General features: G+C 37.3%; 1 protein-coding gene across 1 annotated transcript; it reads left to right on the top strand.

Moving 5' to 3' along the window:
* The first annotated feature begins 20590 nt into the window (after positions 1–20590).
* LOC145137489 (tobamovirus multiplication protein 1-like) lies at positions 20591–24442 on the top strand. Its single transcript, XM_079071618.1, has 11 exons — positions 20591–20884; positions 21569–21659; positions 21746–21798; positions 21914–22006; positions 22134–22205; positions 22465–22531; positions 22628–22673; positions 22788–22851; positions 23485–23538; positions 23613–23690; positions 24111–24442. The coding sequence occupies exons 1-11, from the start codon at positions 20714–20716 to the stop codon at positions 24201–24203; spliced, it is 882 nt and encodes a 293-aa protein (XP_078927744.1). The 5' UTR covers positions 20591–20713; the 3' UTR covers positions 24204–24442.
* The last annotated feature ends 250 nt before the right edge of the window (positions 24443–24692 follow it).

Raw genomic sequence — 24692 nt, 5'->3', positions numbered from 1 at the left:
AGTTAGCGAGTTCCATCATTACGAATGTTTCAACAAATTTTGACGAAATTTGCATTATAAGTCCTACAAGTTCTTTTATAGTCGATTGACGTAAACTAGTCGTATATCATTAAGATTGCAAGGGCATTTTGGATGGGTGACCCCGCCTTAATCGAGCATCATGCGTCACAACTTCTTAATCTTACGGTCAACGATTGCCTCAGGTTCTTCGATCAACCTCTTGTTTTCATCCAACCTTAATTCAGAAATGGGAATTATGTCGGGCACATCTCCCGTGAACTTTCTCAAATAACACACATGAAAGGTGTTATGAATACCCTCCAGTTCTTCCGGTAATTCTAGCTTGTAAGCTTGATTCCCGATTCTCTAAAGAACTTTAAATGGTCCAATAAACCTTGGACTCAACTTTCCCCTTTTACCAAATCTTATAAGTCCCTTCCACGGTGAGACTTTAAGTAAAACCGAATCTCCAACTTCGAAGGATATTGGTTGTCTTTTCTTGTCAGCATAACTCTTTTGTTGATCTTGAGCAGCTAACATCCTTTCCCTTATCACTTTCAACTTTTCAGCAGTCTGATGGACTATTTCAGGTCCCATAAACTGCTTTTCCCCAGCTTCCAGCCAACATGACGGCGTTCAACACTTTTCCCCATACAAAGCGTGATAAGGTTCCATCTTGATGCTTGAGTGGAAACTATTATTATAGGAAAATTCTACTAGAGGTAAGTGTTCATCCCAGTTACCTTGGAATTCTAGGGTACATGCTCTCAGCATATCCTCCAATGTTTGAATCGTTCATTCGCTTTAACCATCAGTTTGCGGATGGTAAGCTGTACTCAAACACAACTTAGTACCCAATTCCTCTTGTAGACTTCTCCAAAACCTTGAGGTAAAACGGCTGTCACAATCGGATACAATCGTTAACGGAACACCGTGAAGCCTCACAATTTCCTTCACATAAGAATTTGAAAGTTTATCCATAGACCATTTCTCGTTAGCGGCTATGAAATGCGCACTCTTAGTAAAGCGATCAACGACCACCCAAATCATGTCGTGACCGTTCCTTATTCTGGGCAGTTTAGTCACAAAATCCATGGTAATGTCCTCCCATTTACCCATGGGTACAGGTAAAGGTTCTAAACTCCCATACGGTTTCTGATGTTGTGCCTTAACCCTAGCACATGTTACACACTCAGCCACATACTTAGCAACATCGAGCTTCATCGTCGGCCACCAGTAATAGGGTTTTAGATCCCTATACATTTTCGTACTGCCGAGATGAATCGAGTACATGGTTTTGTGAGCTTCTTCCATCAGAAGACCTCTTACTCCTCCTGTCCTAGGTACCCAAATCCTATCTTTGAATACCTTCAGTCCTTGACCGTTTGTATCAAACACCAACGTTTTTCCCAAACTTTCCTCCTTTCGGTCATTTTTCTCTAAAGCTTCCTCCTGAGCTTTCTTTATGCTTTCCACAATTGTCGAGACGACTTCAATTCTCAACGCTCTTGGCCTTCTCTTTTCAAGATTTACCTTCCGACTGAGAGCATCAGCAACAACATTTGCTTTACCAGGGTGGTAAAGTATCTCACAGTCGTAGTCCTTGAGTAGTTCTAGCCAGCGCCGCTGTGTCATGTTCAATTCCTTCTGATTAAAGAGATATTGAAGACTCTTATGATCAATGAAAAGTTTGCATTTAGTACCATAAAGATAATGCCTCCATATCTTTAAGGTGAATACTGTTGGGTTATGAGCATTCTAACACTCCTAAGTGTACATGCAACCCTAAATACCTTGGATCTATGTTTTCTCTATTATACATACAATTATGAACATCCAAGGTATTATCCTAATCTAGCATACAAAATAATAAATATAACAAGATAGAATACATACCTCTTTGATGTAGAATGTCTTCATGAAGCTTGAGTGCCTAGTGCCCCAAGTGTGACACCTCAAATGGTTCACACAACACCAAATACACTTGGAATAACTTGAGAGAAACTTGAACACTCCTTGAAATCGTCTAGCCCTCACACTCACACATTAGTGCCCGATTTCTTGAGCCATGGGATTCTTTTATATGGTGGCTATTAGGGTTACACCATGTAACTCATAACTTTACCCATTCCTTATGCTCCATGGATTTTAACCTCCATGGAGTATCCATGGGTCACCCCATGGACTTAGTCCAACATAAGGAATCTTGGATCACAAGCCCACATAGATAAGAATGAATGATTTACACAATCAACCCATATATTTAATTAGTCTCCTTTTGATCACTTAATTAATTCCAAATTAATTCTTGATCAATACTAATTAAATAACCTTATTAATATATTAGAACTTATAATATATTAACCAACCTTAAGTGTTATTTCTCTCATTATAGTCTATCCAAATGCATGATGCCATGCAACCCAAATAGACCATGCCGGGTCGGGTCAAGTCTTACCAATTATAGTTATGGACTTAGACATTAATCCAACAAATACTACCGCTGCCAACTCCATATCATGAGTGTGGTAGTTCTTTTCATGCTCTTTCAATTGCCTCGATGCATACGCTATCACTTTATCCCTTTGGGTCATAACACATCCTAACCCAACTCCAGAGGCATCACTATAAACTGCGAAGTCATCAACTCCTTCAGGTAACGAAAGAATCGGTGCTTCACACAATCTCTTCTTTAACTTCTCAAAGGCTTCCTTATGCTTCTCATTCCAAGCATAAGTAGCTCATTTGTGGGTCAAAGCTGTTAATGGAGTAGCAATCGAAGAAAAGCCTTGGATAAATCGGCGATAATATCCGACTAATCCTAAAAAGCTTCGAATCTCCGTAGGACTTTTTGGTTGTTCCCACTTCATCACAGCTTCAATCTTTGCTGGGTCAACCATTATTCCTTCCTGGTTAACCACATGACCTAAAAATTGGACTTCTTGAATCCAAAATTCACATTTGGAGAACTTTGCATACAGCTTCTCCTTTTTCAGAACTTCTAGCACCTCACGCAGATGCTTTTCATGCTCCTGCTTGCTTTTCGAATAGATCAAGATATCGTCTATGAATACTATCAAGGATTTATCAAGGTATGATTTACAAACCCTGTTCATCAAATCCATGAAAGATGCTGGGGCATTGGTTAGTCCGAACGACATAACCAAAAATTCACAGTGTCCATATCTTGTTCTGAACGCAGTCTTTTCGATATCCTGCTCTCTCACCTTTAGTTGATTTTATCCCGACCTAAGATCGATCTTGGAGAAATAGCTCAAACCTTGCAACTGGTCGAACAGGTCATCGATCCTCGGCAACGGGTACTTGTTCTTTATCGTCGCTTTATTCAGCTCTCTGTAATCGATGCACATTCTCATGGTCCCGTCTTTCTTCTTTACAAATAACACAGGGGCTCCCCAGGGCGATGAACTAGGTCAAATGAAACCTTTGTCCAATAACTCCTGAAGTTGTGTCATAAGATCTTTCATTTCGGTTGGTGCTAATCGATACGGTGCTTTGTCTATCGGCGTCGTTCCTGGTAACAAGTCGATACGAAATTCTACTTGTGGATCAGGGGGCAATCCGGGAAGATCTTCGGGAAAGACTTCCGGATAATCACACACCACCGGAATATTCTGCACCTCCTTCTTTTCCTTCTGAGCATCGATCACGAACGCTAGATATGATGTACACCCCTTGGCCAAACACTTTCTAGCTTTCATTAGGGAAATGATTCCAGAGTTTACTCTGCGTTTGTCTCCATACACCATAAACGACTCTTTCCCTGGCGGGTTTACTTTTACTATTTTCTGCCTACACAATATTTCGGCATCGTTGGCGCTAAGCCAATCCATTCCTAAAACTATGTTGAAACCATTTAACTCGATAGGCAATAGTTCCTCGTGGAACTTATTCCCATTCAAGTCAATGAGGATATTTTTCATACGATGGCTAATAGGTACAAACTTGCCACTAGCAATTTCGACTAATAAAGCATTAACTAGTCTATCAACAGGAAAGGCTAATTTTCTACCAAATTCATGCGAAATAAAGGAGTAATTGGCTCCAGAATCAAACAAAATTTGGGCAGGCAATTCGTTTACAAGAAAGGTACCTGAAGCGACATCGACTTCTTCTTTTGCAACTTCAAGTGTCATCTGAAAGGCTCTCGCCTTCGACTTTGGTGGAAGATTGGGCTTTGTTGCATCCTTCCTCTTTGGACAGTCTTTAAAAACATGCCCTTCTTCATGGCACTCAAAACATACCCTCTTGTCGGACGGACACACGTTGGCAAAATGCCCAGTCTTTCCACATTTGTAGCAAGTCACCCCCTCACTACATTTCCCAGAGTGCTTTTTCTTGCACTTCTCACACCATTTCACTTCACCTCCTCCTCCTCCAAACTTCTTAGACTTAGAAAATTTGCTTTTCTTGTTGGAACCTGAAGTTCCTTCAAATTTTCTCTTTTCACCAACTTCTGCCCTCTCCAGACCCTTCTCTCTGATCTGAACCTCAACATTCTTAGCAGCCCAGATGTCGGCTTTCAAAGTGGTTGCTTGCTTAACCATCGGACCAAAGTCCGCTGGTAATCCGAGGGCAAACTTGTTGACCTTAGAGAGTTCAGTTGGAACTAGGTAAGGAACAAGCTTCATCTTTTCCGTAAAACTAGCAGCGTATTTAGTAACACTCATCTTTCCCTTTTTCAAATTTTGGAACTCATTATTAATTTCCAGAAGATCCTGCTCAGAGCAGTATTGCAATTTCAGTTGTACCACAAAGTCTTCCCAAGACATATTGCTAGCTTCTCCCTTGGGCATGGAATTAGCTAGTAACTTCCACCAACTCAATACACCAGATTTTAACAGAGGAATTGCAAGTGCAGTCTTTTTTTTGTTGCTGCACTCACAACTTTCAAACATCGTCTCCATTTCGGAGATCCAATTCATGACTTCCACCGGTATCGGACTTCCAGATAGACACGGTGGTTTAGATGCCATGAAATCTTTGTATTTGCACCCGCGTCCATCCACTCCTCCATCCTGGTTGTTTTGTCTAACTATCGGTGGGTTGGCTTGACCAAGAGTCCCACTGTAGTTCCCTCCTACTAATTGCCCTTCATTCAATTCGGGCTGTTCAACAGGTATCGTAGTTTCTTCCGTATTCTATTGTAGTAATCGCCTTGTCTCCTCCATTTGGCGATCTAACATCATCTGCATCATTGCTTGTACCCCATCCATCGTCATTGGCTCAGGTACAGCTCCTACAACAGGTACTTCCTCAAATACTTGAGGTTGAGGTTGTTGATCCATGTTTTCATTTTCATTTGCAACTCCACTACGAGTTCTTGCCATTACAATCTATATACCGAATAAGGCGAATTTAGGTCTTTATCCTCGATAGGTATTTAAATCCCCTTATCACTCTGAAACGTTTACATGTTAGTTCTAATCTCGTAATCGTACGCTTAGAATCCTACACACATAAGGTTTCCAGATCCGGTCGGCAACAGACCATAGATCCGAACAAATAATGGCATATATGGCAAACATATGACATTTAGCACATAAAAGCATTTTAGGCATATTTCCTAAAATAAACTAGTGCTCGTGTCTAAAATATGGTAGACACTCATCTCACAATCATCACTTAGCATTCTAAGTTTAAGTCTAGAAATCCTACAATTTCTTCGTTCGCTTAAACTAATGCTCTGATACAAACTGTGACATCCCCTAATTTCTCGGCCAGAAAAGACCGATTTAATTTATGCTTTTAAAACAAAGTCAGAGAAATCTTTTTAAAAGATGTTGCGGAATTGGTCCCCAAAACAAAACATGATAAAAGTTTATCAAAATCTTTCTTTAAGAAAGTATATATTTTCCATATATATCAAAACCTCGGGATGTCATGTTCCGATACAGATCAAAAGCATAAACAAGTCATTATAAGCCTTACAACAGTTATTTACAACTACTGGCCTATAATCAAAATTGATGGGTTTTGAGCATTCTAACACTTCCTAAGTGTACATGCAACCCTAATAACCTTGGATCTATGTTTGTCTAATTATCATGAAAAGTTGAATTCCAAGGTTATATTCCTATCTAGCATACATGGGGAACAAATTTTAACTTGCATGAAAGATAGAATAACTTACCTTGTTGTTGCTTATGGTCCTTGAAACCTTGTGAGCCTAGCACCCCAAGTGTGATGCCTCAAATGCTTCACACAACACCAAATGCTTTTGGAATGACTTTAGAGAGAATACACAATTCTAAAATCGGTCTAGCCCTCTTGTTTCTTATGTGTAGCCAATTTTGGTGGAGAATGGGTTTCTTATATAGTGTTGACACATCTAGGGTTACACCATGTAAACCCTAATGTGTCATGACTCTTCATTTCCATGACCCATGGGTTTGTAACTCCCATGGAGCATCCTATGGGTGGAACCCAACTTGATAATCCATGGAGCCTCTTAGCCCACTATATAAGATATGGAAGATTTACATAATCTACCCATATATTTAATTAGTTATCTTTTGATCACTTAATTAATTCTAAATTAATTCTTGATCAAACTAATTAAATAATATTATTAATATATTAGAACTTATAATATATTAATAAACCATAAGTGTTATTTCTCTCATTTTAGTTTATCCAATTGCATGGTGCCATGCAACCCAAATGGACCATGCCGGGTCGGGTCAAGTACATACCAAAAATAGTTATGGACTTAGACACCTTATCCAACATTCTCCCACTTGGATAAGTCTAATAACTATAACTGCAATACTTCAGGAACCGATCGGCAATCGTAGCTCTTTCAAGGTCTCTCGGAACTGAGAAGATGATGATACGCCATTTAAGATAAGTGATCATATAATCCTCTGTTCTAGATATCAGCCGGACAAATACATGGAACAATGTCTTACTTATTGTCCAACAGTTTGTTTCCCGATTTCCGATTTGTTTGACAAAGAACTTAATTGAACACATCAACGTAGTTCTGACCGGGCCCGGTACATAGGTCAAAACAAAATCATCGAGGGGCCCAGATATCAGCTTCTAATCCAACAAGGAACATATAAACTTCGACTCATATGTTTGTTCTACCACTCATTGAATTATACACAAAAGCACGTTTTATAACATCGAGTTACCAATGCGTTAACGTACAATCAATGCATAACCAACTCATAAGTAACAAATCATATCTCTAGGTTTGAAGACTTATATGATATTACCGTCTCACGATCACTCGAGATAAATTCCATGAAGTGATTCCAGTGAGCGTGGGTTGAGTCCAATGCTCAGAACTTATGAGCACTCATGAGTGTTGTAGCCATGTCCAACAACTTAGACCTCTGCAACCAATCATGACAGTCTTGATTCATACCTACTTCCGACATATGACCGACTGTGGAGGTTCGAATAATATGATATACCAAACATAATTATTCTGGAAGTCAAAACATGCAAAAGAAATATAGTAAACGATCGACAAGAGATAGCAACACTTTACTCATAAATAAAACACCTTCTATTCATCATCTAATGTCAATTACACTTTACAAATTTCAAGGTTATCTAACTACTAAATCTAATATCATCCTTCAGCCCTATGCTCCGAGCATGCTGGAGATGCTTAACCCGAGTCAGTCCCTTCGTGAGGGGATCTGCTGGATTCCCATCCGATGATACCCTCTTTGCCACGAGGAGTCCTTCTTCTATTCGATGTCTGATGAAATGGTATTTTCTGTCGATGTGTCTGGATCTCCCGTGATCCCTTGGTTCCTTGGCTAAGGCAACTGCACTTTCACTATCACAGAAAATTTCCATTGGCTCTTTAATAGCTGGTACAACTCCAAGGTCTCCAATGAAGTTCTTCAGCCATATCGCCTCCTTTGCTGCCTCGCTAGCTGCTATATACTCTGATTCGCAAGTTGAATCAGCCACTGTCTCTTGCTTGGAACTCTTCCAAGAAATTGCTCCTCCATTTAAGGTAAAGACCCAGCCTGACTGAGAGCGGAAATTATCCTTATCAGTCTGAAAGCTAGCATCACTATACCCTACAACTCTCAAGTCTTCACTCCCACCGAGGGCAAGGACCCAGTCCTTAGTCCTCTGTAGGTACTTGAGGATATTCTTTACCGCAGTCCAGTGTGCCTTGCCAGGGTTCCCCTGATACCTGCTAACCATGCTCAAAGCAAAGGCTACATCAGGTCGAGTACACGTCATAGCATACATGATCGATCCTACAGCCGAAGCATAAGGTATTCGACTCATTTCTTCTATCTCAGCCTCAGTACTAGGGCTTTGTGTCTTACTCAATCTGGCATTACTCTGGATGGGTAACTCTCCTTTCTTGGAGTCCTGCATGCCGAATCTCTTCAGCACCTTATCCAAGTAGGTACTCTGACTAAGTCCAATTAGTCTTTTTCTCCGGTCTCTCAAGATCCTTATCCCTAGAATATAGGCAGCTTCTCCTAGGTCCTTCATAGAGAAACACTTCCCAAGCCAGGACTTAACTTCCTGCAGAGTTTGGATGTCATTTCCTATGAGTAGTATGTCATCCACATACAATACCAAAAAGCTAACTATACTCCCACTAGCCTTGACATATACACAAGATTCATCTTCACTCCTAGAAAAGCCAAATTCCTTGACTTTCTCATCAAAGCAAAGATTCCATCTGCGAGGTGCTTGCTTTAACCCATAAATGGATTTCTCAAGCTTACACACTCTATTAGGGTACTCTGTGTTGACAAAACCCTCTGGCTGACTCATGTAAACATCCTCAGCCAACTTTGCATTAAGGAAAGCGGTTTTGACATCCATTTGCCATATTTCATAATCATGAAATGCGGCTATGGCTAACAGAACCCTAATAGACTTAATCTTGGCCACTGGAGAAAAGGTCTCATCATAATCAACTCCCGAAGTTTGTGAGAAACCCTTTGCAACCAGTCGTGCCTTATAAGTGTGTACATTACCATCCATGTCGGTCTTCTTCTTGAAGATCCATTTGCACCCTACAGTCTTATGACCTGGTACATTCTCAACCAAGTTCCAAACTTGATTGTCATACATGGACTGTATCTCGCTGTCCATTGCCTCTTTCCACTTGGCTGACTCAGGGCCTGCCATGGCTTCCGCGTAACTGTTAGGTTCATCCAGACCTATCAGTGTCTCATCACTGATAAGTGTATCACCTTCCGCAGTAATATGGAATCCATAGTAATGCTCAGGTGCATTCCTAACCCTTGTGGAATGCCTCAAAGGTACATACTTGTCAATTGGCTCAACAGGAGTTTCCTCCTCAAGTTGAGTGCTAGGGTTTGAAGTTCCTTCACCACTTGACTCTTGAATTTCTTCAAGGTCAACTTGCCTCCCACTGTCTCCTTGGCTTATGAACTCTCTCTCTCGAAAGAAAGCCCTCCTAGCTACAAAGACCACATTCTCACTAGGTCTATAGAAGAGGTAACCAAAGGATTTCTGTGGGTAGCCGATGAAAATACACCTCTCACTTCGAGGTTCGAGCTTATCATGAGTCTCGCGTCTCACGAAAGCCTCGTAACCCCAAATCTTAATGTGGTCTAGTTTGGGTACTTTACCAGTCCACATCTCATGAGGAGTTTTGGCAACTTTCTTTGTGGGAACTAGATTAAGGATATGGGCGGCAGTCTCTAAGGCATACCCCCAAAATGAGATTGGTAGCGAAGCTCGACTCATCATGGTACGAACCATATCCAACAAGGTTCAATTACGCCTCTAAGTTACACCATTCAACTGCGGTGTCCTGGGAGGTGCCAATTGTGAGACAATCCCACATTCCCTAAGATAGTCGAGGAACTCTGAACTAAGATACTCACCACCTCGATCGGATTGAAGCATCTTAATGTTCCTGCCCAATTGATTCTCGACTTCCTGTTTAAACTCTTTAAACCTCTCAAAAGTCTCTGACTTATGCTTGATTAAGTAGACATATCCATATCTACTGTAATCATCAGTAAAAGTCAAATAATAACGATTAACATCCCTTGTGGCATGTTTGAAGGGCCCACACACATCCGTGTGTATAAGATCCAACAAACCTTTACCCCTCTCACAAGAACCTGTGAAGGGTGACTTTGTCATTTTTCCAAGTAAGCACGATTCGCAACTATCATCTGACTTTAGGTCAAATGACTCCAAGACTCCATCCTTTTGGAGTTGGCCTATGCGTTTCTTGCTTATATGTCCAAGACGACAATGCCATAATGATGCTATATCCAAGTTATTATCATTAACAGAATCAATACACAATACATTATTTCCTAAGTTATCAACCACAGATACAGTTTCATACACTCCATCACAAGGTAATACTTTAAAATAAAGAACATTATTAAAGAAAGCATTAATCGAACCAACTTCATTATCAAATGAAAAGGTGAAACCTTGTTTATACAATGCATGAAAGGAAATAATATTTCTTGCCATTTCTGGCGAATAACAACATTTATTCAAATCTAAACTAAACCCACTACTTAGCGATAAAGTATAAACTCCAATCTTGGTGACAGGTAAAGCTTTACTATTCACCATGATTAAGTTTATTCTTCCATGCTCCACATTCTCACTTCTTCTTAGTCCCTGCAAATCAGAACAGATATGAATACCACAACCGGTATCAAGGACCCAAGAGTTAGAATGGGGTGAGTTATTAGATAAGATAGTGTAAATACCTGCATGGTTCGGTTTAACTTTCCCATCCTTCACATCTTGCTGGTACTTTGGGCAGTTCCGCTTCCAATGTGACTTTTCATGGCAATAGAAGCATTCAGCCTCTTTAGGGTCAGAAGAAGGAGTGACAAAACCTTTCTTGGTTCCACTTGAAGAAGAGCCATCAAGGGTCCTAGCCTTGGTACCCTTCGAAGAGCTCTTCCTCTTCTTCCCTCTACCTTTCCCGATTGCCAAAACCGGGGCGGAGTTTGGAGCAGGAGTGTTAACAACCGACTTACCCTTAAGACCTGTTTCTGCGGTCTTAAGGAGTCCCTGAAGTTTGCTGAGTGTGACCTATTCCTTATTCATGTGATATGTCATGCGGAATTGATCATAGCACGATAGTAAGGAGTGCAAAATGATATCTATTGCAAGCTCCTCAGGGAAGTTCACATTAAGCTTCAGCAACCGATCCACATACATTTGCATTTTCTGCATGTGGCTCGTGACGGATTCCCCGTCCTTCATCATGGTTGTTATGATAGAGCATATGATTTCATACCTCTCTTGTCGTGCACTTTGATGGTATCTTTCCATCAGATCTTGGTGCATTTCAAAAGGGTAGAAGTCCTCATAGGACTTTTGGAGTTCCGCTGTCATGGTGGCCAACATGATGCATGCCACTTTTGTAGCATCCCTTTCATGTGCCCGGAAGTCAGCGATCTCCTGGGGAGTTGCAGTGGTCTCATCAATCTCCTTAAGCTCCTTGTCAAGGACATATTCTTTGTCCTCGTAGCGGGTAATCATCCTGATGTTTCTGATCCATTCATTGAAGTTGGATCCATCAAAAGTGACTTTCCCACACAAGTTCATAAGGGTAAAGGAGCCATTAGGATTAGAGCCAGAAGCAGCATTGTTTAAAGACATCTGAAAGAAGAGAACAAGATTAGTTTAGATATTAAGAGAGTCCTTAATCAAACACCCAAATGTAATATTAAGGCTAGGATCCAATCACAATATATTATAACTTAGAAGAGGTATGCCGTAATCCAAGCTATAACATATTTGAAAGGTAGGTGAATGACGATTCACCAATTTCCACCATGAAAAATGAAATATAAATATTAGGTTTTTAATTGGTTCTTAGAAATTCCTAGATTCTTTTGAGATTCAATGAACTTTTCAAAGGCATGTTTCAATCTCGAGTGTGCCCTCCAAGTTTTGTGACTGGGATACCGAGGATCACAAAACGAGGTGTGAAGTAACCATGCAAATCACTTGGTACCCTCAAGGTTTATCACTCAATCGATGTGCCGGTAAACCACACACGCTCCACCGATGCTATGGTAAACCTTAAGTCACCCTTTACCTACCTTGTTAAGTCCAAGTTAGTGTGCCGGTTAACCACACACGCTCCACCAACGACTTAAACAAAGTGTAAAGTGTAATTTCATGGATTAGCACCTTATTCACATTTTCCTAAAGTAACTAAGATTGGGAATTTAATAAAAGCATTTAGTTACTTTATAATATTCATCATACTTTTAATGAGAATTTATAAGTCCTTGTCTTACCCGTTCGGCTAACGACCCTCCACCGATCAAGGAAGCGGTGGGTGAGAGTGGACACCCATTAAGTTGCCATTTTATAGGCAACAACCTTATACCCCCCTTATAGACCGACTTCGTGAATGAGGCGTACTAGCGGTAAGACGACTTGACGTTATACATATATATATTAGTAACTTATAATATTATAAAGTATAAGGGTTGAATTTTAACTTTTAAAATTCTAAGGGTTGGAACTAAAGTTTTAATCAATACTTTACATGTTCCAAAACTTGAGGGCAAGTTTTGTAAACTTCCAATACTTTTCATTTCTTATAACTTATGAATTAATTGAGTAATAAAAATGAAGACTCTTCATTTTTATAACTCATAATAGTGAGACTTTTGGTTTTCCATAACTTGAGGACAAGTTATGGACTCCATTAAAACACATTATGATCATGAATTAAACTACCATGAAGGTTACAAACAATTCCTATGATCATCTAATCTTCATAAGTTCAAGAACATGAATATGAACACTTTCAAGAATCAAAAATTACACTTAAAAAAAACTTCTAATTTTAATAATTGCCATTGTAAATGGATTAGCATAAACATTACACCATCTAAAACAAGCTTCAAAACATCAAAACAGTTTAGGGTAATGTTTCTAGTCCATTTCCAGCAACAAATGTGCAAACTTTCATACGAGCAGAAAACAGAAAAATGATTTTTTTTCAAGCTGTTTGCACACACAAAAAAAAAACAACAAACGAACCATGCTCTGATACCACTGATGGGTTTTGAGCATTCTAACACTTCCTAAGTGTACATGCAACCCTAATAAACTTGGATCTATGTTTGTCTAATTATCATGCAAAGTTGAATTCCAAGGTTATATTCCTATCTAGCATACATGGGGAACAAATTTTAACTTGCATGAAAGATAGAATAACTTACCTTGTTGTTGCTTATGATCCTTGAAACCTTGTGAGCCTAGCACCCCAAGTGTGATGCCTCAAATGCTTCACACAACACCAAATGCTTTTGGAATGACTTTAGAGAGAATACACACTTCTAAAATCGGCCTAGCCCTCTTGTTTCTTATGTGTAGCCAATTTTGGTGGAGAATGGGTTTCTTATATAGTGTTGACACATCTAGGGTTACACCATGTAAACCCTAATGTGTCATGACTCTTCATTTCCATGACCCATGGGTTTGTAACTCCCATGGAGCATCCTATGGGTGGAACCCAACTTGATAATCCATGGAGCCTCTTAGCCCACTATATAAGATATGGAAGATTTACATAATCTACCCATATATTTAATTAGTTATCTTTTGATCACTTAATTAATTCTAAATTAATTCTTGATCAAACTAATTAAATAATATTATTAATATATTAGAACTTATAATATATTAATAAACCATAAGTGTTATTTCTCTCATTTTAGTTTATCCAATTGCATGGTGCCATGCAACCCAAATGGACCATGCCGGGTCGGGTCAAGTACATACCAAAAATAGTTATGGACTTAGACACCTTATCCAACATTCTCCCACTTGGATAAGTCTAATAACTATAACTGCAATACTTCAGGAACCGATCGGCAATCGTAGCTCTTTCAAGGTCTCTCGGAACTGAGAAGATGATGATACGCCATTTAAGATAAGTGATCATATAATCCTCTGTTCTAGATATCAGCCGGACAAATACATGGAACAATGTCTTACTTATTGTCCAGCAGTTTGTTTCCCGATTTCCGATTTGTTTGACAAAGAACTTAATTGAACACATCAACTTAGTTCTGACCGGGCCCGGTACATAGGTCAAAACAAAATCATCGAGGGGCCTAGATATCAGCTTCTAATCCAAGAAGGAACATATAAACTTCGACTCATATGTTTGTTCTACCACTCATTGAATTATACACAAAAGCACGTTTTATAACATCGAGTTACCAATGCGTTAACGTACAATCAATGCATAACCAACTCATAAGTAACAAATCATATCTCTAGGTTTGAAGACTTATATGATATTACCGTCTCACGATCACTCGAGATAAATTCCATGAAGTGATTTCAGTGAGCGTGGGTTGAGTCCAATGCTCAGAACTTATGAGCACTCATGAGTGTTGTAGCCATGTCCAACAACTTAGACCTCTGCAACCAATCATGACAGTCTTGATTCATACCTACTTCCGACATATGACCGACTGTGGAGGTTCGAATAATATGATATACCAAATATAATTATTCTGGAAGTCAAAACATGCAAAAGAAATATAGTAAACGATCGACAAGAGATAGCAACACTTTACTCATAAATAAAACACCTTTTATTCATCATCTAATGTCAATTACACTTTACAAATTTCAAGGTTATCTAACTACTAAATCTAATATCATCCTTCAGCCCTATGCTCCGAGCATGCTGGAGATGCTTAACCCGAGTCAGTCCCTTCGTGAAGGGATCTGCAGGATTCTCATCCGATGATACCCTCTTTGCCACGAGGAGTCCTTCTTCTATTCGATGTCTGATGAAATGGTATTTTCTGTCGATGTGTCTGGATCTCCCGTGATCCCTTGGTTCCTTGGCTAAGGCAACTGCACTTTCACTATCACAGAAAATTTCCATTGGCTCTTTAATAGCTGGTACAACTCTAAGGTCTCCAATGAAGTTCTTCAGCCATATCGCCTCCTTTGCTGCCTCGCTAGCTGCTATATACTCTGATTCGCAAGTTGAATCAGCCACTGTCTCTTGCTTGGAACTCTTCCAAGAAATTGCTCCTCCATTTAAGGTAAAGACCCAGCCTGACTGAGAGCGGAAATTATCCCTATCAGTCTGAAAGCTAGCATCACTATACCCTACAACTCTCAAGTCTTCACTCCCACCGAGGGTAAGGACCCAGTCCTTAGTCCTCTGTAGGTACTTGAGGATATTCTTTACCACAGTCCAGTGTGCCTTGCCAGGGTTCCCCTGATACCTGCTAACCATGCTCAAAGCAAAGGCCACATTAGGTCGAGTACACGTCATAGCATACATGATCGATCCTACAGCCGAAGCATAAGGTATTCGACTCATTTCTGCTATCTCAACCTCAGTACTAGGGCTTTGTGTCTTACTCAATCTGGCATCACTCTGGATGGGTAACTCTCCTTTCTTGGAGTCCTGCATGCCGAATCTCTCCAGCACCTTATCCAAGTAGGTACTCTGACTAAGTCCAATTAGTCTTTTACTCCGGTCTCTCAAGATCCTTATCCCTAGAATATAGGCAGCTTCTCCTAGGTCCTTCATAGAGAAACACTTCCCAAGCCAAGACTTAACTTCCTGCAGAGTTGGGATGTCATTTCCTATGAGTAGTATGTCATCCACATACAATACCAAAAAGCTAACTATACTCCCACTAGCCTTGACATATACACAAGATTCATCTTCACTCCTAGAAAAGCCAAATTCCTTGACTTTCTCATCAAAGCAAAGATTCCATCTGCGAGGTGCTTGCTTTAACCCATAAATGGATTTCTCAAGCTTACACACTCTATTAGGGTACTCTGTGTTGACAAAACCCTCTCATGTAAACATCCTCAGCCAACTTTCCATTAAGGAAAGCGGTTTTGACATCCATTTGCCATATTTCATAGTCATGAAATGCGGCTATGGCTAACAGAACCCTAATAGACTTAATCTTGGCCACTGGAGAAAAGGTCTAATAGACTTAATCTTGGCCACTTTTTATGTGCAAACCTGGTACTTTGTATTTGTACCCCTTTTTGTAAAAACCCGGTACTTTGTATTTGTACCCCTTTTTGTATGAACCCGGTACTTTGTATTTGTACCACTTTTTGTATGAATCCGGTACTTTGTATTTGTACCCCTTTTTGTATAAAAACCTTTTGTAATGAGTTCGTAATGTAAATGAACATAAACTATACCTATTATAGTTTATCAAAATGTTTGTAATGTATATGCAACCTAACTATACCTATTATAGTTTAGCATGTTTGTTTGTGGTGTGTAAGAACCCTTTTCTATGTAAGTCGAATGTATAGTAAAAATATAACTATATTTATGATGCCTTGTTTTGTACTATTGGTAATGATGGAAGATTCTTATAAATCAGTGAGTATTTTCTGTTATATAATTATACCACAACGAGAAACACATGTAAAATATGAAATCCTCAAAGATTAACACTTTGCTCAACATGTTACAAAGTGTGATGAAAGTTATAAACTATTAACTAGTTTTTGACCTTTCTACACTGTTTTAGAAAAATCATAGAAAAATCATACGAAGTCGAAAACTGAATCCGTAAATCCTGAGAGTTCATAAAATGTTTCTGAAATGATAGGCAGTTTTGTAAAAATCACCATAATTTGTAGAAAAATCGTATGGAGATGTGCAAGTAGTCATTTTAAAGGTATAAACATGAACTATTTGCATCTAATACAGTTTTGAAAACTAAAATGTTTTAGTTGACCAAAACAGTCCGTGAATGGGGTTAAACTTTTCTGATGAAAGCTGTTGTTTGAGTTTAGTTAAGTTCTTGGTGTTTTAACTTGTATTCCCCCCTTAAAACTTGAGAAAAATGTGAAAAGATAGGGGTATGAACTCACCTTTTGTGATTTCAGTGGATGGATGTTGACGAAAGGAAGTGTTCAACTCAAGAACACTTAGAAGATTGCTTGAAGATTCGAAGTTCTAACACAAATATGATGAAGTTTGTGTAAGAAACCTATGATTTGAGTAGAAAGAGGTGGAATAATCATATGAAGGATAATATTACTTACCAAAAGTAGATGAAGAACTTGAAAATCAGCCTTGAAATCTCGAAATTTAGAGAGAGAAGTGAAAGAGAATGGAGTTTGTTCTTTGGTGGAGAATGAGAGAAATGAAAGAAATGTGAGGAGGGATAAGGGTTTCCAGCCTTTGACCAAGAGTGTGGCTGGAAAAATGGTGGGAAAGGACAATGAAATGACCAGGTATGGTGGAAGGACAAGGGCTGGTCATTGAGTGGGCATGGGGTGGTTGCTTGTGTCATACACTAAGGCAAAGTCAACACTCCACCACAAGTATCTCACCCACTAATCTTGGATAAGGATTGCAATCAAAACGTGATTAATTCATGAAATATGGGGGTTTTATATGTTGAAATATGATTTTGGGTGAAAACCCCGCGTTAAAATAATCAAAAACGGGCTTAAAACGCAAAACTAGTCGAAAACCGGGTGGAAAAGGGCTTACAGCGAAGTTCCTCGGTTGTGGCCGGAGGTTCGGTCCCTTCTGCTATGGACCAAAGGCGAAATAGGCCGAAAGTGAAACGTGCCGAAATAGACAGAAAGCGAGGGTAAGAAGCGAAGGCGAAGTTCGGTCCATCAAGGTTCGGGTTCGGTTCAAGGGTGTTTCGGGTTCGGCTCGTAAGGAGCTTCGGGTTCGGTTCGCAAGCAGCTTCGGCTTCGGTTCAGCAGGGTTCGGTCCCTTAAGGGACCTTCGGCTCTTAAGAGGGTTCGCCCCTTATGAGATGGTCTCGGCTCCTTAAGGCTGTTTTGCCCATTTTTACCCCATTTTAAGTGATTTTTGACCCGATTAAGGGTCGGGATGACCCGAATGATTTCAAAAGTTATAGGAACTTTTGAGAGAGATTTGGGGAGAGATTTTTAATAGAGAGAGATTGAGTGAAACAGATTGGGAGAGACTTCTTTTGTGACCTTTTTAAGTGTTTGGCTTCGTAACGCAAGGTTTGTACCTCCCGTTAAGTCTCGTTATGATTGTTATATGCCCCCGAGGGTTAAGGAAAAATGTTTTATCGAGTAGTTTCATCACTTGCCCTGATTAGGGTTTAGAATTTCCGAACACGTGAAAACTCTAAGTGATACTTTGTATTAAGATTGCGAGTTGTACAATAAGAAACATAATTGAAACCCTAATATACAATGGTTAGATGAGTTGACCGGTTTGACTTGTTGACTTTTGTTGACTTTGACTTGACCAAAAATTGACGGTTGTTACAGACTCCTAGTGGACCACTTCGGATTAGCTCTCCGGTTCGGATGACTCACGAGATCGGACACGCGTCGGATGCGAGGCGAGGACACGTGGCCGAAGTTCACGTATGCGAGATTTCTCGGTTTTGGGGATTTTTCTCGATTTTCACGCTAAAACTTCTAAAATCCAATACTTTCGCATACAAGCTCCGTTTTTGACGTTCTTTATATGCACGCGTAGGTAAAATTACGCTCTACAACTTTCGTTTAGACTTCGTCGGCTTATTTTGATTTTAATTTTTATATTATTATTTTTAACAGACCGGGACAGGAAATCCGTTAAAAATTCATAACTTCTTCATCCGACGTCCGTTTTTGTCTGTCTTTTTACCGTTGTGCTACTATTGACGAGAACTTCGATTCTCGTTTAGGTCGTGTCGGCTAAAAATCACTCGATCTAAAATTCGAGTTTTTACCTGTCTTTTGCTAAGCTGAAACTTCAAAAAATCATAACTTCCTCATACAAAGTCAGATTTGGGCGTTCTTTTTATACCTACTCTCGGTTTAATGAAAACTACGAGTTTCGTTTAGATCACTAAGGCTAAAAAGTAGTTTATCAAAAACTCACTTTTTACGACATTCGGCACCGTGCCGGTTTTGTCGTGAAACTTCGACAGGTCATAATTTATTCGTTATAACTCGGATTTCAGTATTCTTTATATATCCGTAATCCTTGTCACGCACACTACAAGTTTCTTAATAGATATAGGCTTTATCTAATATTTATTTTCGACGCTCATTTTCATTCTTAATTAATTAAACCCTAATAATTAAGCATAAAACACATAATTCACATAATATTCACATAATTCCTTTTCATTTCTTCAAAATGAGTTACAAAGGTTAACCTAGACTATAATGTCAATATTAATGCCTAGTCTAGAAACACGGGCATTACAAGTTAAACCACAATGCTTAACATATGGTTTGAAAGAGAGTATAGTGGCATGCCTTTAGGTCTCTAAACCTAGCATTTCCTACTAGTATACCATGTGCTTTAGGAACTAGAGATTTGGGTTTTATATATGCTCAAATCTTAATTATGTAAAGAAACTATGGTGAGTAGACAACGCAATATGCTAGATGGGAAACATGCTAGTGAACACGTACTCTTGGGGGACAATAATCTAATTTAGGGGAACATCAAAATCTAATATAAAACTAAACATTCTCATGGGAACTCCATCCATGATAAAGATAATTCTTGTCCATCAAGATGATCAATGCTTCATTTAATGGCTCAACATAAAGAGGATGCTAGAAGAACGATATAACGAAAAGAACCAATGTTAATCGATGCTAGTAATAAAATCCATACCAAAAACTGGGAAAAACAGAATAATTGAACTATTATGAAAGCTCAACGTTCAAGTTTTTGGTTTTAGAAAAATTAATTGTTTTGTTAGTTTGGTTTTTATTATATATAAAAACTGAAAAAATCGAACCAAACCAAAACATGTTAAAGTTAAAGATTATGTCTTTTTCATGCATATGTTCAATTGATTAAGTATATTAAAAATTAAAATAACTATTAAGTATTTATGGATTCTATTGAAATTTTAAATATTAAACATGGTTTGGGCTCCTCGTTTATTATTTTTTAAAAGTTACATGTTTTCTGTTTTCTAGCAATATTATTATAAAGCGAACATATAAAAGTAAAAAACAAAAGCTAATAGAGATATATATAGAAAAACCCCAAAATTTTAGAAAAAGTTTCAAAAATGTAATAATTTTTTTTTTGAAAATAAAAGTCTTATTATTTTGAAAAAATTATATAATCTATCATTTACTGTTTAAATATAAAAAAGACTTTTTCGTTAATTTAGGCAAAATGTTAAATAATTGAAATTTTTCTGTTCAAAAAAAACTTTTAGGGTTTTTTTGAAACTTTTTACAAAATTTTGGGACTTTTCTGTAGATATCGCAAACCTTAAAACCTAAAAGAAAATGAAAAGCCGGAAACGAACAAAACCGAGGTTTTTAAAAGCAAAAAACCAAAATTTTTGATTTATTTCGGTTTTAATAAAAATCTAATTTATATTAATCTCTAATGATTAACAAACTTCGTTCGATTGTTAGAAAGTAAATTTTATTTTTAATATTACTAATGATTTTCTGTAGAAAAACAAATACTACATTTTAAATTTTCAAATGAATGTTGAAAATGTGAGTTCTTTTAATAAAAATTTCCAATTAAATAACAATTGTTTTTTGAAAGTGAAAAAAAGTATAAATGAAAGAAACATGTAAAATAAATAAATATATATAGAGAGTTGAATCTCTCACATGTCACGCCCACTCCTTCGCCACCTGCACCAATCTCTAGTTTCATTGTTGTTGGGGAGCTGAAATTTGATCCTCTTCTTCTTCTTCTTCTTGATTGAGTTTGTATCAATTGATAATGGCGTCGTTGGCGCTGGGAACGAGGCGTTTCGCCGCTTTCGAATATACATCAGTGGGTGGAAGCTCGTTGCTGCGATGGTGGGATGAGATCGACGAATCGCCACTATGGCAGGAAGGAGTTTTCTACGCTCTCTGTGCTGCTTATGCACTCGTGGCTCTAATTGCGCTGGTAGGTTCATGATTTGGATCTTATGAGGGAATATGGTTGAAATTTGTTTAACCTAAAGTGAATTTTAGTTTGGGGTTTTGAAATTAGAGTGCGTTTTAACCTTTATTGTTGGAGTTAATTGTTTGATGCATATGTGTTTGTTTCAATTTTCCGGGAAACGTTTAGTACCAATTGGAATTAACTCAAAATTTTGGATTTCGAAAATTACTTATCATAGAAGTTAGCATCTTTGTTATGATTTAATGGTGTTTGTCTTCAAGGTTAGTTATTGACCTCAACTAGTGCCATATGAAACAGGGCTATTACTTGTTAAATATTTGGATTCTCTCAGGGTAGTAACAGTTCTTCATCTTTGCAAAAAGCTACTTTCTGACTTTATGTTCCAATTATCTTGGGGTTCTAGACTTTTGGAAGAATTATGTTATTTTCATCTTCACTTCAAATTGTTTGACCTAACATGGTTTTATTTGTTCTCATAGATTCAGATTACAACATTGATAATAGATAAGATATTTGACATTAATCATCATACATGTTAATAACATAAGTAATGATGACTATCTCATTGATACCAATGAAACAAACCATGATTCCTCACGTGAATGACCCCCCAAGACTCATTTTTTTAATTAGTTTTCAGATTGAAATATAGTTTTATGATTATCTCTGAATACACACACACAGGTGCAACTTATTCGCATTCAATTGAGAGTGCCAGAATACGGATGGACAACACAAAAAGTTTTCCACTTGATGAATTTTGTGGTCAATGGATGTAAGGTTGCTACTCATTTTCATAATTTCTTTACCTTTTATCTGCCTGTATATTTGATTCTTGTACATTCATATGCCTTTCCACAGTAAGAGCTCTTCAATTTGGATTTTACTGGTTTGTTTTTCACAACGAGCCAAAAGTAAGTTACCCTTTTGCAGCTTCTACTTCTATAGTAATGCCAAAAAAGGAAACTATTATTACATCATTAGTTATGCTATGCTAAATAGTTGTTACTCTTACTCTTGACACTGTAGGTATTAGATATAATACTTCTTGATTTTCCTGGTCTTCTATTTTTCTCAACATACACGTTACTTGTGTTATTCTGGGCTGAGATATACCATCAGGTATTCACAATTAAGAAACTCTGTAATCTTTTCTTTTTATCATCTTTACTCACAATATTGTAATGTTTTTTGTTGATATAATCATATCATATAAATAATAAATCTGGTTCTTGTCTCTGAATATCAGGCAAGAAGCCTCCCAGCTGATAAACTCAGACCTGCATATTTCATTGTCAATGGAGCTGTATACTTCCTTCAGGTAATACACAAACTCGCACTTACATTAATCATAAAAATAATAAGAGTTCAGTGGATAAATTGATAAGATAGTGAATCTATGTTGTGTTTTTCTATATTTTCCCTTTTCTAAAACTGGGTTACTGGAAAAGTGATTTTCTTGAATAGTTGATAAGAGTATAATGTTTTAACCACAAAGAAAAATAGGTAGGTGGCTAATCGATATTATAATATTTTTTTTTTATTGTTGAACTATGTTTCTAATTGTATTTAAACACTAGATTTGCATCTGGATATATATGAGATTCAGCCCTGTTGGTGTGGAGATTGCTGAACTCTTTTTTTCAGGTTAAAAAAACGATATAATTTCATCCACAAATGTGATTGCTTTGCTTTTAAGATTTGAAATTTCATCATCAGTTAAGGTTTTCATTGTTTATGCAGTTATTTCATTCTGTGCTGCTCTGGGATTCATTATATATGGTGGGAGGTATCTATCCATCTAATGCTATGAAACTATGATACCCCCCCTCAAAAAAATAAATAAATAAATAAATAGCTGTTTTTCTTATTTGTACATAATGATTTTCTTTTATTCTTGAAGGTTGTTTGTGATGCTTAGGCGCTTTCCAATTGAATCAAGAGGTCGCCAAAAAAAACTGCATGAGGTAAAAATTGTTAATTTCATAAAAGACCTTACATATTCTGTTTTTTCCAGATTAAACCTCAGTTTTATTTTTTCCTGAAAAGACCTTGCATTTTTCTCTTTTTTTTTTTTCCGATTTGGCCCTTTTAGCAGATTTTTTCTGAAAAAACTTGTCAAATGTGAGGGATTTTTTGGGAAAAAAGTAAAACTTTGAGGGTTTTTTTGGAAAAAATTAAAAGATTGAGGGTTTTATCGGAAAAAAAAAAGTTGAGGGGTTTTTCAGAAAATAAAAAATAAAATACAAGGTCTTTTTCAAAAAAAAAATAAAGTTGAGGTTTAATCTGGAAAAAACTCAATATATGAGGTCTTTTATAATATTAACCCTTTATAAAGTAAGTAATAAATTTTATAAATTGCAATACCATAATAAGTAAAATCTTGAAAGTACAATGTTGTAATAGAAAGAAATGAAAGTAGTATGTTTACACAAATAAATGAAACTACATTTCCAGATCTTGCATTTATCCCAATATAAAATATGTTTCATCTTCTTAACAATTTATGCAACAATGTCACTTTTTATTTTACCAATTTATGCTACAATGTTTCACTTTTTTTTTTTTTTAAATAAATTTATGTATCTTTTTTTTGATAGGTGGGATTTGTGACAGGAATTTGCTGCACATGTTTCTTAATAAGATGTGTGATGGTAAGCAATAGTTATTTGTGCAAAAGACGTAAATGCCCTCCTTATTCCAACTTCCATTTTAATTTGTAAAATAGGTTGCCATATCTGCTTTTTATGAGGAAGCCGATATTCACGTTCTGGATCATCCCATTCTTGATTTTGTCTACTACATGGTAATTTCTAAATTCATTATTTTAATCAGAAATCAATATTTTATTTATTTTTTTCACATTAAGTGTTTGTCTTGATAAAGTGCTACATACATTAGGTCCTTTTTTTTTTCTTTCAATAAACTGTCTGAATGAGAGGCTAAATGACCAATTTACCCTTATATTCCAAAAAACAAGTTTCATATTAATTATAAATTTTAATATGAGAGGAGTTGGGAGGAAAAACAGAAGGACAAATATGGAAATAGTTTAGTGTCTTAATACATTAAGCCTGTTTTTTTCTTGGCTTAACACATTAAATAAAAAAGAAACAGTCAGAAGTTAAGGTCATGTTTCTTTTTATTTTTCCCATTAATGTGAATAAATGACCATTTTGCCCTTGTAACAACACCATATTTTATTGTTTTCTGTTTGCTGATACAGATCGTAGAGATCATACCATCTGCTCTGGTGCTTTTCATTCTCAGAAAACTTCCTCCAAGACGCATGTCGGATCATTATCATCCAATCAAATGATGCCACCTGGCATCACCTTTTTTCCTGTATATCAAGTTTGAGTGTTTCACAGCTTATGGTGCGAATGTGTTTTGTTTTAATATTCATGTTTTGTTGAGAATAAGATTTTAAAAAATCATCAGCTGTATGTCTTGCTTGCTAACAGCATGACCAACATAGAAGACATTTTTTCAGGTATTTTTGTAATTCCAGAGTTTTTTTTGGGACCGGATTTTTAAATTTGATTTTTTTATTTGTCAGCTATCAGTTAGCTTTTCATATAGAAGTCAGCTTTTCAGCTAGTGCGCCAAATATAGTCTTAAAGGTAGTGATATTTGAATGGTTCTATTTAGAGGTTATCAGACAATCTTTAAGATAGCTATGGTTTTAGTTGTCAGAAAAACAAATATGGTTACTAAAAAAGGAAAATCAAATTGCTTAATCCAGAAAACCTAAATAAATGAATTAGCCCATGTTCATCTCTTAAATTATTATGATTTGGTTTCATTT

This window comes from Lactuca virosa, chromosome 9, assembly GCF_052849685.1.
Source record: "Lactuca virosa cultivar CGN04683 chromosome 9, Lactuca_virosa_CGN04683_v6, whole genome shotgun sequence".
In the NCBI taxonomy this organism is placed as follows: Eukaryota; Viridiplantae; Streptophyta; class Magnoliopsida; order Asterales; family Asteraceae; genus Lactuca; species Lactuca virosa.
This window is presented reverse-complemented; position numbering and strand designations above follow the sequence as displayed.

Bases quoted from the DNA above. Each gene is read 5' to 3' on its own strand.
- LOC145137489 (XM_079071618.1), top strand. From the start codon at position 20,714: ATGGCGTCGTTGGCGCTGGGAACGAGGCGTTTCGCCGCTTTCGAATAT. The intron at 21,660-21,745 runs GTAAGGTTGCTA...GCCTTTCCACAG, and splicing joins GAATTTTGTGGTCAATGGAT to TAAGAGCTCTTCAATTTGGA. The intron at 22,206-22,464 runs GTAATACACAAA...TTTAAACACTAG, and splicing joins GAGCTGTATACTTCCTTCAG to ATTTGCATCTGGATATATAT.